The 20,262-nt window shown below is 47.6% G+C and overlaps 1 protein-coding gene across 6 annotated transcripts; it reads right to left on the bottom strand.

Annotated features, from left to right (window-relative positions):
* Nucleotides 1–1,762: 1,762 nt before the first annotated feature.
* Nucleotides 1,763–19,339, bottom strand: ZNF275 (zinc finger protein 275). Of its 6 annotated transcripts, none has more exons than XM_043896235.1 (4): nucleotides 19,186–19,339; nucleotides 8,832–8,939; nucleotides 8,046–8,130; nucleotides 1,763–7,750 (listed from the first exon to the last, which is right to left on the bottom strand). In XM_043896235.1, exon 4 carries the CDS (start codon nucleotides 7,722–7,724, stop codon nucleotides 6,594–6,596), a length of 1,131 nt encoding a protein of 376 aa, XP_043752170.1. In that variant the 5' UTR covers nucleotides 7,725–7,750; nucleotides 8,046–8,130; nucleotides 8,832–8,939; nucleotides 19,186–19,339; the 3' UTR covers nucleotides 1,763–6,593. The 6 variants fall into 6 exon arrangements, with proteins under 6 accessions (XP_043752170.1, XP_043752172.1, XP_043752171.1 ...); XM_043896237.1 differs by having other exon boundaries at nucleotides 8,046–8,236; XM_043896236.1 differs by having other exon boundaries at nucleotides 8,046–8,318.
* Nucleotides 19,340–20,262: the final 923 nt, after the last annotated feature.

The raw sequence follows: 20,262 nt of genomic DNA on the forward strand, positions 1-20,262 counted from the left end.
GGTGAGGGTGGATCTCGAAACAGCTCTGGAAGCATCAGGCTAGTGGGCTAGGAGACTCTTGGGACTAGTCTGCATTTTAGCAGAAGCACTTCCTATCTACTTACACACTTGCTATGGACTGAAGGTCTGTGTCTCTTACAAGCACTCCCTTTCTACTTACACAATTGCTATTGACTGAAGGTCTGTGTCTCCTCCAAATTCATACACTGAAATCCTAACCCTCAATGAGATGGGATCAATAGATGGGGCCTTTAAAGGGCTTCTAGGCCAGGAAGGTGGAGTCCTCATGAATGGAATTAGTGACCTTATAAAAGAGACCTGAGAAAGCTCCCCCACTGTTTCCAACATGGGAGGACACAGCCACATATGCATGAGAAAGCAGGTCCTCACTGGATACTAGCTCTGCCGGCCATGATTTGGACTTCCCATGCTCCAGAACTGTGAGCAATCAAGTCAGTTGTTGAGAGGCCACCTAGTTCATGGTATTTTTATTACAGCAGCCTGAATGGACTAAGACAATGCCAGTGGCCCCTCTCAGGTGGTATGTGAGCTGGGCAGAAGAGGGCTGGGACAGAGGGCCATGGGTGGGTGCCTCCTTAGCAATGAGGGAGGCTCGGACGCTGGCCCATGAGGTGGGGGTCTGGGGTCAGTGAACTCTCAGGTAAGACTTCTGGGAGGACTGAGTGGAGGGTGGTGTTGAGAGAAGCTCCAGGGCTCTGGAAGGCAGGGGCACTAAGAGAGGAGCAGAGATGAACATTCTTCACCCCCTACTAGAGGCCCACAGGACACCAAGAGAAAAGTCCCAGCCTGTCCCTTCTCCCCAGGCCCATTCTTAGAAAGTGGACCTGTGGCCTTGACTTTTGCACAAGGCAACTTGCCCAAACAGAGCTTGCACATGTTTGAAGGAAAAAGAGGTGAAATTCTTGGTGGCAAGCACATCATGATACCAGCAAAGCAAATGAGTGGTTCAAGCAAAGATGGCTGGGCTCTAGGTTGGGTGAGGCAGTATCAGACCACCTGCCTGGAAGTTGCATTTGGGTAGAGTAATTGACAGGACCTGGGGGAAAGAAGACATAGGCCTTGCCTGGGCACCTCCAGGGAGACCAGGTTGGTAGGTGGAGTCATGCTCCTTTCCAAAATGCTCCTTTCTCTCCTATTGGGGCACATTGTGGCCTGGAAGGGGCCAACCCACACACTTCCTGGAGCCCATTTTTCACTTGGCCTTCCAGAATGGGGCAGCTGACTCCAAGGCAGAGCTCTGTTTGCGTTTCGGAGGGTCAGGGAACCAGCAGCCTGTCCTCGTGGCCTGCCTTTTCTCAGGCAACAGACACTACAGAGGGGGCCAGCCACGGACCACCAAGAAGACTGACCTCCTCCCTCCCACTCCTACACAGCCCACAGAGGCTGGACGATTCTTAAGTCTCAGAAGCCCCTTCTGTCACCCCATTTCTGATTTCTAGGGGGAGAAGCTAAGGGGAAAGCTGGTCTTCCACTTACACCTGGAATTTAGACCCAAGGGAGAGCCTCAGCTGTGGTGGATGGAGGCACCTGGCTGAATGACAGGGCCCTTCTACCAAGGAACAGCTCGAACTTCCAGGAAGACCAACTTTCTGTCTCCAGGGATCCCTCCTTCTCTTCTAGGCATCCAGCAGGCAGTTGCAGGGCATGGGGGGAGGCAAGACAAGGGCTGGAGTCCAGAATGTGGAGAAAAAGGGAAGAACTGATAAATCAAGCTTTGACAAAATAAGTCAAGGACAACCAATGCCATTTAACATATATTTATTGAAATCTACTCGATGCAAGGCACTGTGCTAGATCTGGAAGGGGAATCAGATAAGAAGGGCCACCCCTGTCTTCTAAGAGCTCACAATCTAACGGGTTGGGGAAGGTGGGGAGAGCAAAGCGCTAGTGCAAGGCTGATTATAGTAACTGCTGTAAAACAGACAAGTTAAGGAGACCGGGGAGGAATGAGAAAAGAAAGCCAACAACCAAAACATGAACTGGGGCAGGGAATAACTGTTCTCAGTTCTGCAAGTAACACTGAAGGCCATGTTTATTTAAAGAGACCATTTCTACTTTTGAAAATAACCACCCGAACAGATGCAATGAGAACTACACATTGTAAGTATACTAGCTATCCAGAAGTTATCAGTTTCCCAATCTGACAGTTGGGAAGTAGCTGGAAGTAGCTAGACACTTCCAAAATCAAGAATAGGGTGAGCAGTGACTTAACTCATTTCCTGGGGCAAACATGGGGTCAGGAAAGGAACAATGCCCAGACAGAAAAATCATTGGTCAAACTCAGCGAGACTGGGAGGCATAGATTTGTATCCATGTTAGCAAACAGAATACCACATTGAAAAGAGGTGTTTAGAACAGTCAGGTGGGGCTTGGTCTGGGGACAAGGGCTGGGTAGGACATGAGGAAAGTCAACCATGTGATTCTTCTCAGGAAGTGGACAAATGGGGAAATGCAATTGCTCTTGACAGACTGTAAAAAGCAGAGGCCCACTCAAGCTGGCTCAGGTCAAGGGGGTCTACAGCAGGGACACAAGTGGACCAGGGCAGTTGCCAGAGATCCCAGAAGGGAACTGCCAGGCTCCCTTGTGGTGCTGGGGTCAAGGCTCTCTAAAGGTGCCCAGCAGGAGTCCATAGATCTTCAAGCTGGTGCTGCCCATCAGGGCAACTCCCCTAAATCCCAGGTGGCTCCCTCTTCCTTCCAGCACCAACTAGAAACTTCTGTTTTCTTATTTACACTTCACAGAGAACCCTAAAGATCTGGTCCATGTCTCCAGCTCTGTCGACCAGTTACTGCCCGTGAGTCAAGTGTTTAGTTCTGGTTGAATGAACATGACCTTGATGGGGTGGGGTTCACATAGCAGACAACAGGGCACAGCCCCAGGCATGTGGAATGCAACCCCATGCGAGAGAGATGCCCACCAGGACAGGGTGGGGCTCATTTTGGAAGCTGGAGAGTGGGTAAGACACAACTAATCCACACAGTTCATCTTATTAAGCAGCAGAAGTGGTAAACGGTTACTTTCTTCTGAAAATTTCAGCAAGTATTCAAAACTTTAATAAAAGTGATGGGAGGTTTTTTTCAGAATATAAGGACCCATTTTGAAGGACAGCTGGCATTCTACATAACCAACCTGCTCTCCATTTGCCTTGCAAAAGGAATATGTGTGATTAGAAAGAAAAATGAAATGAGGTAGATACATAAATGCATAGACAAGCACACACGACAGCAAGTCTGATCACATTTTGCATCTGATGTAGCAGTAGACCTAGAGAGTCCAAGGAAATTCACCCCCTCCCCCAGGGACCCGAGGCAAACACTGAACTCGGTGCAACTACAGGACACACGTTAAAGCCACAGAGAGAGCATGGACTTCACCCACAAACACAGTGACAGAAAAGATGTGTTCACTCTGGCGGACGGTCTGTTCAAGAGAAAATCATAGAACTGAGAATGGAACAAAGGAAAGGAGGGCATGACAAGGTGCCGAGGTGCCAAGGTGCTGGGTCCTGGCTGGGGACAAGTGGAGTGGTGTCGACGATGCTAAGTTCTGAGTTAATACTGCATCTGGATCCTTCCTAAAACCCAGGCAAGATATGGCAGGCTACTTCCAGGTTGTGATGCCAGACTTGGCCCCATGGACGCCAACATTCATTACCAAATGACAGTTGCAGCAAATATATCATTAACAGCTTGAAAAGAGAAAACTGATGAGACAGGAAGTAGTGATTTCAGACATAGATTTACAACTATTGCAAGAACTGAGGCCCCCGAGCAGAAAGAATTGCTATGTAACAAGATCTGTCAGCTTCTCTCCAGCCTGGGGGTCAGGATGGAGATGTTGCAGAGAGCCACTGGTGTGACCTGGGGGGGGGGGCCAATCCAGAGTACCTCTGGCTAAGGTCACAAGGGTCACTGTGGGACCCTGTTTCCCAGCCCCAGTGGGCCTGTCAGAAGGGTGCCCTTCCTTGGCAGGCTCTCAAGTTCCCCCTCTACCCCGGGCACACCTGCTGAGAAGTCACGCTACAGGGGCCAGGTTCTTGGCTAGCCCTTGCTGCTGTTCCTCCTGGGGGAGGCTGCTGAAAGTGAGAGCCCAGTCCCAGGATGACCAATTTCTATTTCTGTGCCACACGGGCTGTCATCAGAAGGGCATCATTGCCCTCCAAACCCTTGTTTTAACTGCCCCTCTTGGGCAAGGCTGTGGCAAGTCACAGCCCAGGCCTGGTGTGGCCATCAGAGGGGCAGGGTTGTCTTCAAGCCTTTGTTCTGTCACCCCCTCACAGATGTGGATACAGGAGGTGACATCAGAACACACTGGTGAATTTCCTCCTAGTCACCAAAAGTGGAAGCCACCGAACTGCTGACCTCTTTCTAGTTCCAGAATCACTCTCTAGCAAGAGGATACCATCCACGTGACAGCCATCAGTCGGTTGAGTCTTCGTGTTTGAGATGTCTGTTGGGTGGATCTGCTGCTCAGGCACTGAATCCACACCGAGCCATGGCCAAGGCTCCCAGGAGCTGGAAGGTTGGCCAGCTGCTGCCAAGACCAAGTTTGGACCGCCCCATTGATCCTGACCCATAAGTGAGGTCCTGCCCCACTGCTGAAGGCCAGGGCTATGCTGAGGAACAGTCAAGAGTGTTCTGGCTAATCCAAGATGGAAATTCCTCTTGAGTGTCTGGGTGGCCAGGTTGGAAAGTCAAGTACTGCCCACAGACATGCAGAGTCTTCATCTTGGATGAGGAGTGAGCCTGCATCTCTGGCCCATTTCCATCCAGCCTGCCCACCTGGAGCATCCACCTTCTGGTGGGGCAGGACTTTCAACTTTTCATTTGTAATTCAATATCTAGAAGAAAATGTCATCATCTCTAACTACTGAAGCAATGGAAGTTACGATTTAACCGACAACAATGAACGCTTGGATATGTAAAAATCAAAAGCTTGCACAACAAAAATGTAATAAAACTGCTACAAAGAGCAAATCAATAAAACTGGCAAAGAGATCATCACAATTGATATAGAAAGAACTGCTGTATAAAGTCAATATATTCAAAGGTAACTTGATAACTGGTCAAAGGAGATGAACATACGATCTGCATGCGAGGAAACAGAAACAGTATTTTAAGCCATCATGTGAGAGAAAGAAGTTGAGACTAGGAGTCAGGAGCCCTGGGTTCATCCCCAGTTCAGATACCAGTGAGTCACAGAACAACAGCAATAACCATGGAGGTGATGGCAGATGACTTCACTGAGTGTGTACCTCTGTGCCAGGTGAGGCATCATGGTCCTTGTGATAACCTTAGGAGGTAGTCCTGTGATCATCCTCATTTTATAGAGGTGGAAATGGAGGATTGGAGAAGTACCATCTAGGCCCCATATCAGGAGAGGCTATTGTTCCCCCGGAGGAGGCATCACCTTATGCTTAAGTCCTTGGGATGTTATTGTTATCATGGTGATTGTCTCTCAAATACTTGACTTTGAATAGTCCTGCTTGGGGATGAGACCCATTAGCCTGAAATAAACTCCAGTTGATGCTAGTTTTGGATATGCATGGGAGTCACCAGGTTGAATTGGTTTAAGAAAAAAGGACACAAAAGAAATGTAACTCAGATTCAGTACTTCTTAAGAGTATGTGCTCACAATGACAAGTTTTTAATGCTTTAAAAAAGCCTTTTAAAGGTCATTTAAAAAAAGGAACACCTTATGTGGGTGCATTGTAGAACTATAGGACAAATTAAAAAAGGACAACCATCATTCTAATGTTACATGAACAGGTACTTATGGCTTGTGGGAGGTGATTTCTAGTGAGAGCCTTGTGCAGGGATTGTCACAGTGCTACATGGCACACAGCTCAGATAGATGGAAGCCACTGGATGGGCTTTAAAAATGATGACTACAAAGGGGCTCTGAGGTTGGTGAAGACGGTGCGGTTAGAAATGCATAGGAGGAATTAGGATAAAATGATCTCATGGAGCAGAGTCAGGCAAGAAAGGAATATTTTCTAAATTAATATATTATTATATATAACGTGATTTATAATAGGTATGCATAACTAAAATAATAAATTAAATATTATAAGACATTTGATTATTCTATTTACAACCCTAAAAATTTATAAATTCAAGTAGGCCAAAAACTTTGGGGTGATCGCTTTGTTAGGGAAAGTCGGGATTCACAATCTACGGACACCATCGTTGAATATCTCTGGGTCTCCGTTTCCCTGAAGGGGGAGCTTGGAGGAGAATAAGCATCTCCATTCAGTTCCACCTCCCACATCCAGATTTCTCTTCTCTCATTCTCCGATTCAAGGCCTATGGGTTTAAATACCTTGAAGGTACTCGAGGCCAGTTGAACCAGCCAAAATCAATCAAAATGGTAAAAGCTACTCTCGATAGGCAAAATGGGAAACACAGACACTTATAAATTGCTGGTGGTAGTATAAATTGATTTCAACCTTTCTTGAAGAGAAAATATATAAGCACTACAAAACTGTTCATCTCCTTTGACTCTGCCCTCCCTCTCTAGGGACCTGGCCCCGACAGGAATCCGCTGCCAGCCGTGGGGCTGCGAGCCTCGCTTACTCGTGGTGGGTTGGCTGATGCTTCTGCAGCGCTGACCGCCTCTTGAACACACGGCCACACTCGCTGCACTCGCAGCGTCTTGCTCCGCTGTGGGTCCTCCGATGGCGACTCAGGCCAGAGCTCCGGCGGAAGGCCTTCCCGCATTTGTCGCATTCGTAGGGTTTCAGTCCGCTGTGGATGCGCCGGTGTTTGATCAGGTCGGAAGGCCCCCGGAAGGCCTTGCCGCAGTCGCCGCAGGCGTAGGGCCGCTCCCCGGTATGGATGCGCTGGTGCTCCAGGAGGCTGGAGCTCTGCCGGAAGGCCTTTCCGCACTGGCCGCACTCGTATGGCTTCTCGCCAGTGTGGATCCGCCGATGCTTGGTGAGCTCCGAGCTCCTCCGGAAGAGCTTGCCACAGTGGGGACAGCCGTAGGGCTTGGCTCCGCTGTGGATGCGCTGGTGCTCGGCCAGGCCATTGACTCCTCGGAAGGACTTGCCGCAGTCGTCGCAGTCGAAGGGCAGGTGGCCGGTGTGTATCCGCTGGTGCTTGAGAAGTTCCTGGCGATCCAGGAAATCCCTGCTACACGTCTTACAGGCAAAGGGCTTCTCTGTAGTGTGCAGCTTCTGATGGCGGAAGAGGTGGGTATTGACCTTGAAGGAGCGGCCGCATTCCTCACAGTCAAAGGGCTTCTCTCGGCTGTGGACGCGCAGATGCTGACTGAGGCCTGCGTTCTTCTTGAACCTTTTCCCGCATTCTTCACACTCGAAGGGTTTCGCCTCCTTCTCCATTTGCTCCCTCTTCTCCACGGCCCCGTCGAGGACCCAGCTGGGGCCCGGCTGGGGCTCTGCAGCCACGTGGCTCTTCCTGTGCTCATTTAACTCAGCCACCCCGTAAAAGACCTGCCCGCAATCACCGCACTCCCAGCCCTTCTTCTCACTGTGAATTCGCTGGTGCTGTACCAGAAGGACCTTAAGCCGAAAGGCATCCCCACACTCTTTACATGCAAAGTGATGCTCTACAGGCAAATTCTGGGGGCTTCCTCCCTTCCCCCCGGAGTCCCCATTCTGTTTGACCTCAGGGCTGGGCTCACTGGCCCTAGGGGAGCTTGTGGAGGCCATCTCCTGTGACTGTGCGTCTTCATCCATCATTGGCTGTTGGGTTGCCCAGATGCTTTCTGAAACGAAAACCACAAGACACTGCAGTCTCAAGAGGAGGAAGGAACAATCACAGCAAAACGAGTGAGTGTCAACAATCACTTTGCTCCTGAGACAGCTGCTGACCACTTGGCAGGAGATCACCAACCAGAAATAAGAACAGTAGATGGAAAGGACATAAGGGCCTGGTTGCTGGAAGCTCCCTCTCAAGGTGACTGAGGATCAAGCCACACCCCAAACATGTGGCTTCCTCCCCAAAGGTTCAGCTGGGCCTCCCCCATGATGCCCTGACATTTCTTTAAATTTTTTACTCACCTGAATGTTTAGCTCAATCCACGTTAGGGGATGGCTCTGACTTGCTCCAGGTGAGAGACCAAGGTGAGGGTCAAAACAGGAACTCCTTCTCGTGGAAAAAGAAACAGGCAGTAGCAGCAGCCAGAGATGACATCAGGTTGGGGCCTTTGAAGGGGAACCTTTCAGTCCTCAAGGGCTGGAGTGGCTGTTCCCTTAGGCAAGTCATTCATTCATATCAAATGCCTTTCCCAATGGTCAGCTCCTTCCAGGGGCTGCATGAAGCAAGCTCTGGGTCTATCCACATAGAGTACCAGGTCATCTTCCTGAGGGGTGGATCCTCCCTTTCCCCTGTCCACTCTCCTCAAGGTCTGCACACTGAACTTGGGGTCCTTCCATAACTATCAAAGCTGACCCCTGGCAGTCTCTCCTTCTAAGAAGCCTCCCCACCTCACACATGCAGCCCCTCGTGGTGCAAAGGAACTTGCCATGTCAGCCTCTCTCAACAGTAAACTACAATAAAGTTCCCATAAAATTTACATAATTTGTGGGTTAAAAAAGTATTTCATTATGGTGGCCAGTTTGTTCTAACTTCTTTCTAAGCCGGTATGAGTTTGGAGGGACACCCGTTACTTTGACAGGTCGTGTGTAGCAGACCCTCTGTATTTCCTTACAGCCCATTCCCAGGGAGCATAAGCTGGAAGTTGGGCTTGTGTGGGGCTATGTCAGGTGCCCCCTTGTCCCACTCCCAGCTCTGTAGGACCATGAAGCTGGTGGCAAATCTTGTGAAAGGGCTGGGGTCATCCTTACCCACAGATATCACGTTTCTTCAATATGCTGAGGTCCTCTGCTCAGGGTCCAGCCTCAATCACTCCCTTTGATGAGGTATTGTGCCACGTTACCAAACGTCACCAAATCCTGAAAGAATTCCCAGGAACAATCTGTCTTTCCATCCATTTTAGAATGAGGCAAGGGCAGTGCCAGTAACCCCAGGGATGAGAGGTGAGAGTCTAGAGTGAGTATACATGCGAACATGGAAATCTAAGTATAAGCCTCAAGAAGTCCTAGAAAGAGAACCTGGCCACGTGCCAGGAGACCTGGGCTGTGGCCCTGGCTCCCATTGTCTTCCCAAGGGATGTTAGCTCAATCAGTTTCCTGTACTGAAACTCAGCTCCCCAATCGGGATGATGGAAATTACAAACCCAGCAGGTATCCATTCCTTGGCAGACTCCGGGGAGAGAAGCAGAAAGATGGAAGAAAGATAGCAGCTGGGGTTCAGGCCCTGTTGTGTGTTATGCTGGGGCAAGAGGCAGAGACCAACACTAGAATCAGGAAGCAGTGACAGGTTCCCAAGCTAGGCTGAGGGAGGCACAGCTCATCTGAGCCTCAAGCTCTCCAAGGGGGCACTGCCAGGACTTGGTTTCCCAGAAATGGTAAGGAGTTGGACAGGACTTGACTTCTTGGGTAAGGGCCAGACCCTGGGGATCAGGGGGAGCTAATGAAAGTGGAAAGAGCCGCGAGCAACAGCAGCTTTGCCTCTGGGTCCCATGGGATGAGACTGGTGATTTCCTTTTCACTTGTTTTAAATCTTCTTGAGTCTTCCCTTGCACAGAGGCTGACTGACAAGCTAGAACATGGACATACCTAAGAAAACGTATCCCAAACAGTGGGGAAACTGGGCTGGCAGAGAACTGATACAGGCAGCCCAGAGAGAATCCAGACAAGACAAATGAATGTTAGCCCAGGCACAGAGAGAAGACAAACTCAGACTGAAAGCCAGTGGCAGGAATATTGGCTCTCAGAGACAGGTTGGCCATAGGTCTCCTAGCAATAGGCCTTGGAGAGTTTCATGCTCACACTGCACAGGAAGGCAGTGTTCCCCAAAAGAACATCAGAAGAAATAACTGGGAAGTGAGAGATCCTTTTCAACTTTGTAGGGGCAACAAAAAAACAGAGGCTACTAAAAGGAAGGGAACAGGAGCCAGGGCTTCCTGACTAGCAGTAAGGCCCTCAAAAGTCCATACTCCACCCCACTGAAACAATTCATCAGGTGACAGCTTGCAGACAAGAACATTTCTGTGATATATTTGACAAAATGAAAAGTTGAACTATAGCTGGAAAAAGACACCTCAAAAAAAAAAATCTTCAAATACTAAGTTGCTAAATAAAGGATCTGAACCACATGTGCAAGTTGCCTTTTTCTTTCAGATCCCACCACAGGTGTGTCTGCATCACAGACTGCCCACTTCAGTGAGTTCACAGAACCAAGAACCCAGTTTCTGTTCTGCTATCAAGTCAATTCGGTTCATAGTTAAATGAAAAGAAAGCATTTTTACACTAGCTCAAGGAGTACAGAACCCAGATACTTCAGAAATGCTTTTTCATAAAATTAGATGTTATATTAAAAGGGATGGGCAGAGACTTCCACTTTTGGCCATATGGAATAACAAGGAACAGATTTAATGTCTTGTCATAAATAAATACAAAACTGGACAAAATAGATGTGAATCAAAAGTTTTAAGTATTGGACAGCAGGCAGCACTGGATGATGATCTTTGTAAGAAGAGAAACAAATAATGTAAGCTTTATCAGTGTCCCAGATATCTTCCGGAGGCAATTTCCAGACTTAGATTATCCAGAAAGGGGGACCAAACAGAGCTCGGTGGCTTTATTATCAACACAGACCAGCATTCAGGGGCTGAGGCAAAGCAGAGTTTCAGAAATGAGGGAGCTATGCAGAAAAAAGAGCTCAAATAAATCTTCACAAGATTCCCCTTGAGTCTTTTCTGACCACTAAGCCATGCATGCATACAATAAAACTCACAAAGACTAGGAAAACAATGACCATGAAGTTGTAAGTTGAATAATTCCTAAGACACACAAAGGTAGGGAGATATTCAGGGTCCAACCAAACAGAGTATAGAATTCTGAGAGATCATCTGAGGTATTCAGTAGAGAATCAGAGAGGCCATGCTTTAGTAGTAGGACTGATTTATCCCTGGAGCCAGAGTGACCCTGATCTGCTCTAGAAAAACAAAAATAGGCCTTGAAGGGATGAATATATTCCACAAGCAACTACTTTCAAAAACAAAGTCTAACTCTTTTCACAGTGAAACAACAAAATTCAGACATTTAACAACATAATCTCTACAATGTTCAACATCCAATAAATAATTAAGTAAATGCCAAGAAGCAGGGAAAAAATGTGACTCATGGAAAGGAAAATAATAACAGAAACACCCAGAAATGATCACTGACAGACAAGGATAACAGCTAGTTTAACAATGTATAACTATTTAAAGAAAAACAGGAACATAATGAAAGAAACGGATGATAAAAACAAAAACTGAATGGGACTTATTGAGGTGAAAATTGTAACATTTAAAATGAAAATTTCACTGGATGTGCTTAACAGCAGATTAGATACAGCCTTCTCCCCCCAAAAGATTAGAAAATCTGAAGACTTAGCAATAAAAATTATCCCAAATGAAGATCAGAAAGAAAAAAAATATTTAACAGAATTTCAGTGACTTAGGGATAACAGAAAGTGGTCTAACACACACGTAATTGGAATCTAAGAAGATGAGGAAAAATGGGGGGTGGGATAAAAGTATAATTGAAGAAATAATGGTTAAAATTTATTATTTTCTAAATTGGATAAAACCTAGGTCCAAGAAGCCCAATCACCCCCTAGCAAGACTAAACAAACACACAAAAAACAAAACCAGAAAAAAACCCCACACATGTACACTAAGACACATCATAATCATATTGCTGAAAACTAGTGATAAATAAAAAAATCTTAAAGCAGCCAGAGAATAAAAGATGTAGTATACAAAGGAGCAAAGATAATAACTGCTGACTTCTTATCAGAAAATGTGCAAGCCAGAAAACAACTGCATGACATTTTTAAAGTGCTAAAGGGGAAAAAACATGTCAACCAAGAATTCGATATTTAGGGAAAGTATCCTTCAAAAATGAAGGCAAAAAAGAAACTTTTTTAGACAAAGAAAAGCTGAAAGAATCTGTCACCAGCAGATCCACACAATAAGACATATTTAAGAAAGTTCTTCAGGTGAAGGGAAATGGTACCAGATGGAAACTTGGATCACAAAGGAATGAAGAACACCAGGAATGTAAATATGTGCTGAAATATAGAACACTTTTACATCTTTAAGAGAAAGCTGAACATTTAGAGAAAAAAATAGTAAGGCAGTATGGGGTTTATAGGGCTTCCCTGGTGGCTCAGTGGTAAACAATCCACCTGCTAAAGCAGGAGATGCAGGTTCGATCCTTGGGTTGGGAGGATTCCCCTGGAGAAGGAAATGGCAATTCACCCCAGTATTCTTGCCTGGGAAATCCCATGGACAGAGGAGCCTGGTGGGCTAAATCTATGGGGTTGCAAAAGAGTTGGACACAACTTAGCAACTAAACAAAACCAACAATTGGGGTTTATAACATATATAGAAATAAAATGTAAGACTGTGTGCTTTAGGAAGCCCTCCAAGCCTCTGATGCATGGCAATAGTGGAGACAGAATACAATTCTAAAAAAATAATCCAAAAGTAGGTTAAAAAAACAAATGAAAATGAACAGTTAGGGCAAGCAGAAACAAACAGCAAGAGGCAAATGTAAACACAACCATATGGATAGTTAAGTTAAATATAAATGGACTAAACACACCAGTTAATTTGCAGAGATTATCAGATTGTATTTTCTTTAAAAAACTCAATTATGTGCTGTCTACAAGAAATTTTAAAGTTAAAGACTTTAAATGTAAAGAGAGAGATAGGTTAAAAGTAAAAGGATGGAAAACAATACAGTATAACCAACAGGAAGAGTGTCAGTAATCCCAATGTCATAAAAACAAGACGGAGACCTTCCTGAAGAATCCTAGAACTCAGAGCAGGAAGAAAACTGGTGAGCTCAAGCATAAAATCAATAGGTTGTAAGGGACAAAAAAAAAAAAGACATAGGACAAAAGATAAATAAGTATATGAAAAGGAAAAAAAAATCAACAGGCGGCCAATACAGCATGATACACAGCAGATTACAAAAATTTGAATCCTCCTTCAAATAAGATTATAGACAGTAATTGTTTATTAAAAAATCACAGATTGTAGAGGAAGGGGAAAGAACAGTATATATTTGCATTTTAAGGAAAAAAAGGAATAAACTGAGAGTGACTCACAGTTAATGAGCACATCTAGACTGCAATGTGCACCACCCTGGGGTAGAGTCCAGGTCTAGAAGGGTCTTTAGCTTTCTGTTTCTGTAATGAATGTTTAGTAACCAAGCTGCATTTCTTTAAAGTAACCAGAAAGGAACAACAATTTTAAAAGATTTCAGTAGACTTTGGATAAGAAAGATGCTCAGCATGTGAGAAGATAGGGCCGAGGCCAAGAAGACAAGAGGGAATAGTCCTTGAAGCTGGGTAATGTCCTGAGGTGCCCACACAGGTAAGCCACAACAGAGGAGGGCTGGCAGGAATGCATGGGCAGTCCCAGAAAGCTTAGAGGCAGGTCCATGGGATTGTGAATTCCTGGAATCATTCCCCCAAGCTATAAGCAATATGACAGGTGTGAGGGAAAGCCTCCTTTGACCCCAAAGTCCACAGAAACTCTACTTCCATCTTTAAGTGACTCCCTAGTGTGTGAGGGAAGCCCTAGGTGCCCAGCAGCCAAGCCTTCTGTAACCCACTGTCCCCTGGGCAGGGCTTCCTTCTTCCTGGTATACATCTGATATCTGGTTTGACTTTGGCTTCCAATACAAAATGAACTGGTCATCGATTATTTACACAGTTCATTCTAAAAAACTGACTTCTGATTGACATTGAGGTTTTGTTGCCGAATGGAATGAAGAGGAGAACATCTCACCTTCACCTTCTGAGCAAAATGGTCTGTTATGAGCCTCGCCTCACCGCCCTCAGGCCAGAGACCTAAGGCCTTAACCCACTCCAAGGCCCTGGCTGAGCCCACCAGACCCATATGTCTCAGTCAGTCCTTCCAGACACTCAGCTTTCATCCCGTCCTAAATACACCAAGGCAATAATCCTGAGAGCCTGTGAACCTGCCTCAGGTGGCTCCTTCGAAGAATTCGGGCCTCACTCAATTGCCACCTCCTCCAAATGTCTTCACTCTCCAGCTCCATCATGGTTTACTTATAATACATTTCACTACCTAAAACTTACCCTCTGAAATTGCTTGTTTTTACCTGATTCTCCCTGGGGAAAATGTCACCTCTCACAGGATAGGGCCCTTCTCTTTCTTGGCCACCCCTGAATCCCCAGCATTCAGGGGGCAGCAGCTCTTAGTGCTCAGTGGACATGTGACACCCTGTGGGGGAGGGGTGAGTTACATAACTTTCATTAACAGAGCACCTACTATGCATTTGGCACTGTGCTTCTCCCTTCACAGGCTTCCCTGGTGGTGCACTGGTAAAGAATGTGCCTGTCAATGCATGAGATGCAGGTTCAATCCCTGGGCTGGGAAGATTTCCCTGGAGGAGGAAAGGGCAACCCACTCCAGTATTCTTGCCTGGAGAATCCCATGGACAGAGGAGCCTGGCGGGCTACAGTACATGGGGTCACAAAGAATCGGACATGACTGAAGTGACTGAGCATGTAGATACTTCTCCTTTAAATGTGCAAAGAGTTGGACACAACTGAGCGACTGCTTCCATTTCCGAGAAGGAAGAAACGGATCTGAGGGGTGAACTAAATTGCCTAAGGTCTAGCTCCCAAGATTTGAGGCATTTTGAGCCACACCAGAGAAGAGAGGGAAGTAATATGCCACAAAGTAATACCTAACACTGGGCCTTATCCAAAGGCCAGGCTACTGTGTCATTGAAGCCTAATGGTATTTATGGGTTTAGGGGACTTGCTTTCAGTCCCATGCACAACAGATACACACGTCATTCTCTCACTCACGGTTTTTCCAAGCCACCCATGCTTAATTGAGCAGGTCCTCCTGAAAAGTTCCCATTTAATTGAGCAGATCCTACCAAAGTGTTTTCACTTAATTGGCATGAAGTCCTGGAGACACAGCCCCCAAGTGAATTGCTAATTATCTTCTCCAGTGTAGCAACAGGACTGGCCCTTCCTGTACCAGGCTTTCCCAGGGGATTTAACCCAACTGCACTTCAGATCACCACCCACAGTGACAAAAGACTATGGACACATGGAGACCGTGACAGACAGAGGCCATTTCAAAGGTGTCCATAAAAATGGGAGGGGAAAAGTGAGCCCTACTTTCACAAAAGGAAGATAAACTCTGCATAATGAATCAGGTATATTGGGGAAAACCTTTACGAGACACAAAGGAAGATCATTTAAAAATGATCCACTGCAGTTAAAAATAAAATCATCATCAATCCTGAAAACAATCTGATAATTCAGAAGCCATGGCACCCAACCACTCCACTTTAAAATGGTGGAACTAATCTGGAAAAGAAGCTGGGCTCCATGACAAAAGTGACACACACAGGTGTCTACTGCCTTCCAAAGGTGGACCGTGGGAGATCAAGGTCAAATCGATTCCAGGCACAATATGAAAACCATTGTCGTGTACTCGATGGATACACAGGGAGATCCTGACCTTGAACGTGAGGCACTTTCACTCACCATGGACAAGCATACCCAAATCTTTTAAGTGCACTCCTTTGCCCAACCAGCAAAGAGAAGTCGGTAGAAAGACTGTGGGAAAACAAATCTTGGCCTCTTAATATAAACAATATTATCTTTCTTCTTTAAGCAGGATCTTTAGTGTAGTCTAACAACTCTGTGCTCCCAGAGAATAAAGACTTTATCAGGTTGACTGTGGATTCCACCCTGGAGCTAGCCAAGTGCCACAGACTCTGCAGCTGCTTCACAGACACATTTCTGAAACATCATGCTTCCTAAAACCTGAGAGTTCATGTGAGTGAATAAAGGTTCCTGATAAGTGCTTTAGATGGCAATGTAAATTTTAACCAACTTATTTAAATCCAATTTTCTGTATCCAATCAGAAACACTGAAAACCAAAACAATCATTTCACCCTGATTTGAAAGAACAGAAATTAACAGCTGAATTTAATGTAGCCAAAAGCCAACATTTGTCACAAAAGCAGGGAATACTTCAGTGTCTTCTGGTCACCTTGGAGCTTGGGACCCCTACTGAGGGTGTCTGGTTACTAGGAAAGGTCACTTCTGAGCCTAAGAGATCAGCAGTAGACTGATTTCATGGCACAAGTAGCCAGGTTACCTCCTCAGCAGGTGCCAGTCTTCCCTGGGCGATGGGAGCAGGGGAGAGGGAGCAAAGCCACGCAAACTAGAACTGGCAGCTTCCAGAAACTTCGAAGGGGTGCCAGAAGCACCTGGTCTCCCTGGAACATCTAGATAAGGACCGAAGCAGAATGTTCCCAGACCCTAGAAGATAACAGGTGGCTCAGGGTGTTCATTTCTGTTCTGGGCCAGAGCAAAAATGCCCTGGAGGGAATCCTTATAGATCAAACAAGAGACTGCACTTTCTATCATCTAATTCAGATAGGTGCCTTCAGCTCCCTCTCCCATATCTAACCCCAATCCTAAATCATCCTATTAATCACCTGGATTCCCAATTCTCCTTACTGGATATCTGTTCTCCCTTGAGTTGTGTTGCTCAGATCAAGAGAACTATATCTGGACAAAGATGGTCCAACAGCACTGGCATATATAAAAATATAAGAGCTTCCAGAACCAAAACAATACTTCTCACCACCTTGCATCCCCATGAGGTCTTCTAACAGCACGGCCAGCTTTAAGGCCAGCAGATCTGGTCTATAAACATCCAGCCTTACCCAAAAGAGACATACAGAGATGGCATCGTGTCTCAGAACAATTCTAAGCGATTACTCAGGCAGGTAAAGTCCTACTTGTTGGACTAAAATAATTTGGGAAGACAGAACTTGGGGACAACTTCTGGGAACATGTCTTTTTGGGTCACAAGTGTTCAAAGGACAGGCTGTGAGACTGAATACACTGTTGAGATACCAATCCACCCGAGTCAGGCAATTCTGGGATGCCAGGGCCTGAGCTCTCAACTCATCCAGCCAGGATGTGGCTACAATGCCCATTTGGGCTCACCCTGTACTGTGCACATGCACTGCTACTAGAATTGAATTCTAAAAGGCCAATAGAGAGGGTGTCTCACCAGGAAAGTCTGTTTCTCGGGATGTTTGCGTCTGTGTGTGCCTTTTTCTGTGTGCGTGGGTGGGAGGCATCTGTCTCTGTCTTCTCCAGTTTTCCTCTCTCACTCTGCCTGGGCACCTGCCCCTCTCTGTTTAGGTTTCCATTTTCTTTGCCTTCTATAAAAAGCCAGGAGGTAGACCAGAAGGGGATTTTGTAGTGTTTGTTGTACTTAATTGAGGGAAGGTTTATGTTCCCATTTCCCCAAGAAGATGCATGCTATCTTACTGAAAATGAAAATAAAATTTAAGTATAGCTTCATTTAAGTTACACTGTCCTGGATATGAATGATTCTAAATGGGGATGAGGGATGCTGTGCAAATACCAAGGGGCCCTGGGCCAGTTGCGGAGTCCAGGCAAATTAGGGCCAGAGTAGACGGGTGTGTTAGACCCCTGGCTTGGGGTGTGCTAACAACTCAAGGGGCAGAGTAGCAGGTGTAGGTGGGGATGAGAAATCTGCATTTTCAACCAGCACTCAGGATACTGGGATGCAGAGTTGTGCCTTGTTAACACTGGGCCCATCTAGAATCTGGAGGCTTCCTCACCTCCAGTGCTCAGCAGACAGGTTTCTGGCCCATGAGCCTCTTGAATGGGATGCCACTCTCTGACGACTGTCAGATCTCTGGGCAGGGAATTCACACTTTCTAGTGATTTTCTAAGGGGTTTCTCACCCAAAGAAGGCTGAAAATCAGTGTTCAATAGAATTCTAAATGCAGATCCTAAGACATTTTGAGAGAATGGATTGGACTGCGCCAGGTACTGTGCAAGCTGCTTTGACTTAAAGGCCCAGTGGGGGAGGGAGAATGGGGGATGGGGTGAGGCAGCATTAGTACCTAGAGGGGGTGCTGTTCTAGCAAGCCCATCTGAAATCCTTTGGTAAAAGAAAAATGTCAGGTCTGAGGTTGAAGAGGAAATATTTCACTGACCAAGGAGACTAGAGGGGGCTGATGGCCCCTGGCTGGGCCAACGCTGGCTGGAGGGTGTCAATTGGAACAGGGTGGGACTTCTGGGAAGAGGGCCAGTGTGTGTGTGGGGGTGAAAGGGACCATGGGCTTTTTGCCGCAGGCCTGTGTTGGGGGGGAGGATGGAAAAAGACATGTAATTAATCAACCAAATATAGACTAGAGGAGGCAGTAAAGGAGTTTGGTGGTGGGCACTGGAGAGGGAGATGTAGCCCGAGAAGGGCGACAGAAAAAGCTCTGTTCAGATCCAGGGCCTTGGGCTCGTTTTCACCAGCAAGGGCTGCCCCTCCCCCTTCCTCACAGCCCTTGGGCTCTAGGCTACCCCCTCACCCTCCCTGCCAAGCCGAGGCTTGATCCCTTCCTAAAAGGAAAAGAGGGACTCCGCCTGCAGGAACCGTCCCCAGTACAGCAGGAACCGTCCCCAGTACAGCGTCTCTGGCTGCTGTTCAGCCCCTCCCCCAGACGGGGGAAAAGCCCTTTAACACACACTCCCCCACACAACGCCCTCTTCCAGTCGGCCTTTTCTGCGCTTGGGGCGGGAGATACCCCTCTTTCCATAGTGGCCAGTTCCCATCCCCTAGTGTCACCCTCAAAGCAGCGTAGGCCTCGGCACGTCCAGCGATTCCCGCCCCTGACCATCGCCCCCTGCCCGCCGCGGTAAGGCCTTCGGCCTCCTCTTGCCCGCCATCTCGGACCCGTCCCCCTCTCCAGCTGGCCCCAGGGCAGAGCAGCTTCCCGCGGGAACACAAACGCTCCTCCCCAACAAGGTTTGGCCGCCTTCTGCCCCCCTCCCCCCGCACACTTTCTGGAACACTCACCCCAGTTCTGCACACTCTCCTGGGCCGCCCCCTGCACATCCTCCCGCGGCCCAAATGATCACCCGGGCCCCGCACATTCATCCGCGGTCCCCAGCACATCCTCTAGCGGCCCGCACGCTCATCCTGGCCTCGCGCACCCTCCCGGGCCCCGCGCACATCCTCTTATGGCCCGCACGCTCACCCTAGCCCGGCAGCGGGCGACGCGCGGCTCTTGGCGGAGCAGCGCTGGCGAGGCCCAGGCCCCGCGTGGCAGGAAGCGCCACGGAGCAGCTAGCGCACTGCTGAGCCCAGCAGCCCAGCGGCGCGTTTCCGGAGCCGCGGGCGCCGCCGTGGGTAGTGAGAGAGCAAGGCCCCGCCCCGACTCCGGCCCCGCCCGGCCCGCCAGTCTCGATTGGCCCGGAGAGGGGGCGGGACGGGAAGGGGGTGTGGCTAAGCCCGGGTTTGGGGAGGGTCAGGCCCGACCCTGGGGGAGCCGCGAGTGCAGGCCAGAAGCTTCGGTGGAGGCAGGAGGCGTGGAATGAGAGTACTAATGAATGAATGAATGAGTAAACTAGCGAATAAACTGACAAGCCTACGAAGGAGGGAACGAAGAAATGGACAGGACCCCTCCCTCTTGGGCGCCTTTAGAACGGGAATATGGGTGGGGGGGGGGATGAGAAGGGAGGGCGAGGCAGAGCAAAGCCAGCCTCCACTGGAGGGATCAAAGTGCCTCAATCATTCATGCAAGGTTTTGTGAGCCCTAGCAGTGCCAGATACTGAGAATACGGCTGTGAGCAAAACCAGGCTACATCCTTGCTCTCAGGGGGTGTGCATTCGGCTCCCAAGGGCTCCTGTGAATGTGTGTGTGTGTGTGTGTGTGTGTGTGTGTGTGTACGTGCGTGCCCATGTGCTCGAGTAAAGATGGAAGGGAAACACATTTGAGTAAATTTCAAAATAGCAGGTCATATTATGAAAAGAACAGGATTCTTGGATCGGGGTTGCTGCAAGTATTGACAGCTGCTTCCAGATGAATATCTGCCAGTCAACAAAGATCTGAGAAGCTGCAGTGCTCTGCAGTGTTCTAAGCCCATCCATGCTTTTTTGAAGATTCCTGTTTCATAAAGGTCATATAACAATAATAAACAAGGGTCAACAAACAATTCATAAGAATAAGAACTGTGAAGAACATCATTTAGGGTGGTGTTTGGGAGTGGTGGGAGGGAAACTTCAGTGAGGCTATGGTTGATATGAGACTTGAATTACAAGAAGAACTCAGTGT

The sequence above is a fragment of the Cervus elaphus genome, chromosome X (assembly GCF_910594005.1).
Source record: "Cervus elaphus chromosome X, mCerEla1.1, whole genome shotgun sequence".
Classification (NCBI taxonomy): domain Eukaryota; kingdom Metazoa; phylum Chordata; class Mammalia; order Artiodactyla; family Cervidae; genus Cervus; species Cervus elaphus.

What these genes read in the sequence shown, in the direction of transcription:
- ZNF275 (XM_043896235.1), bottom strand. Translation starts at nt 7,724, where the DNA reads ATGATGGATGAAGACGCACAGTCACAGGAGATGGCCTCCACAAGCTCC.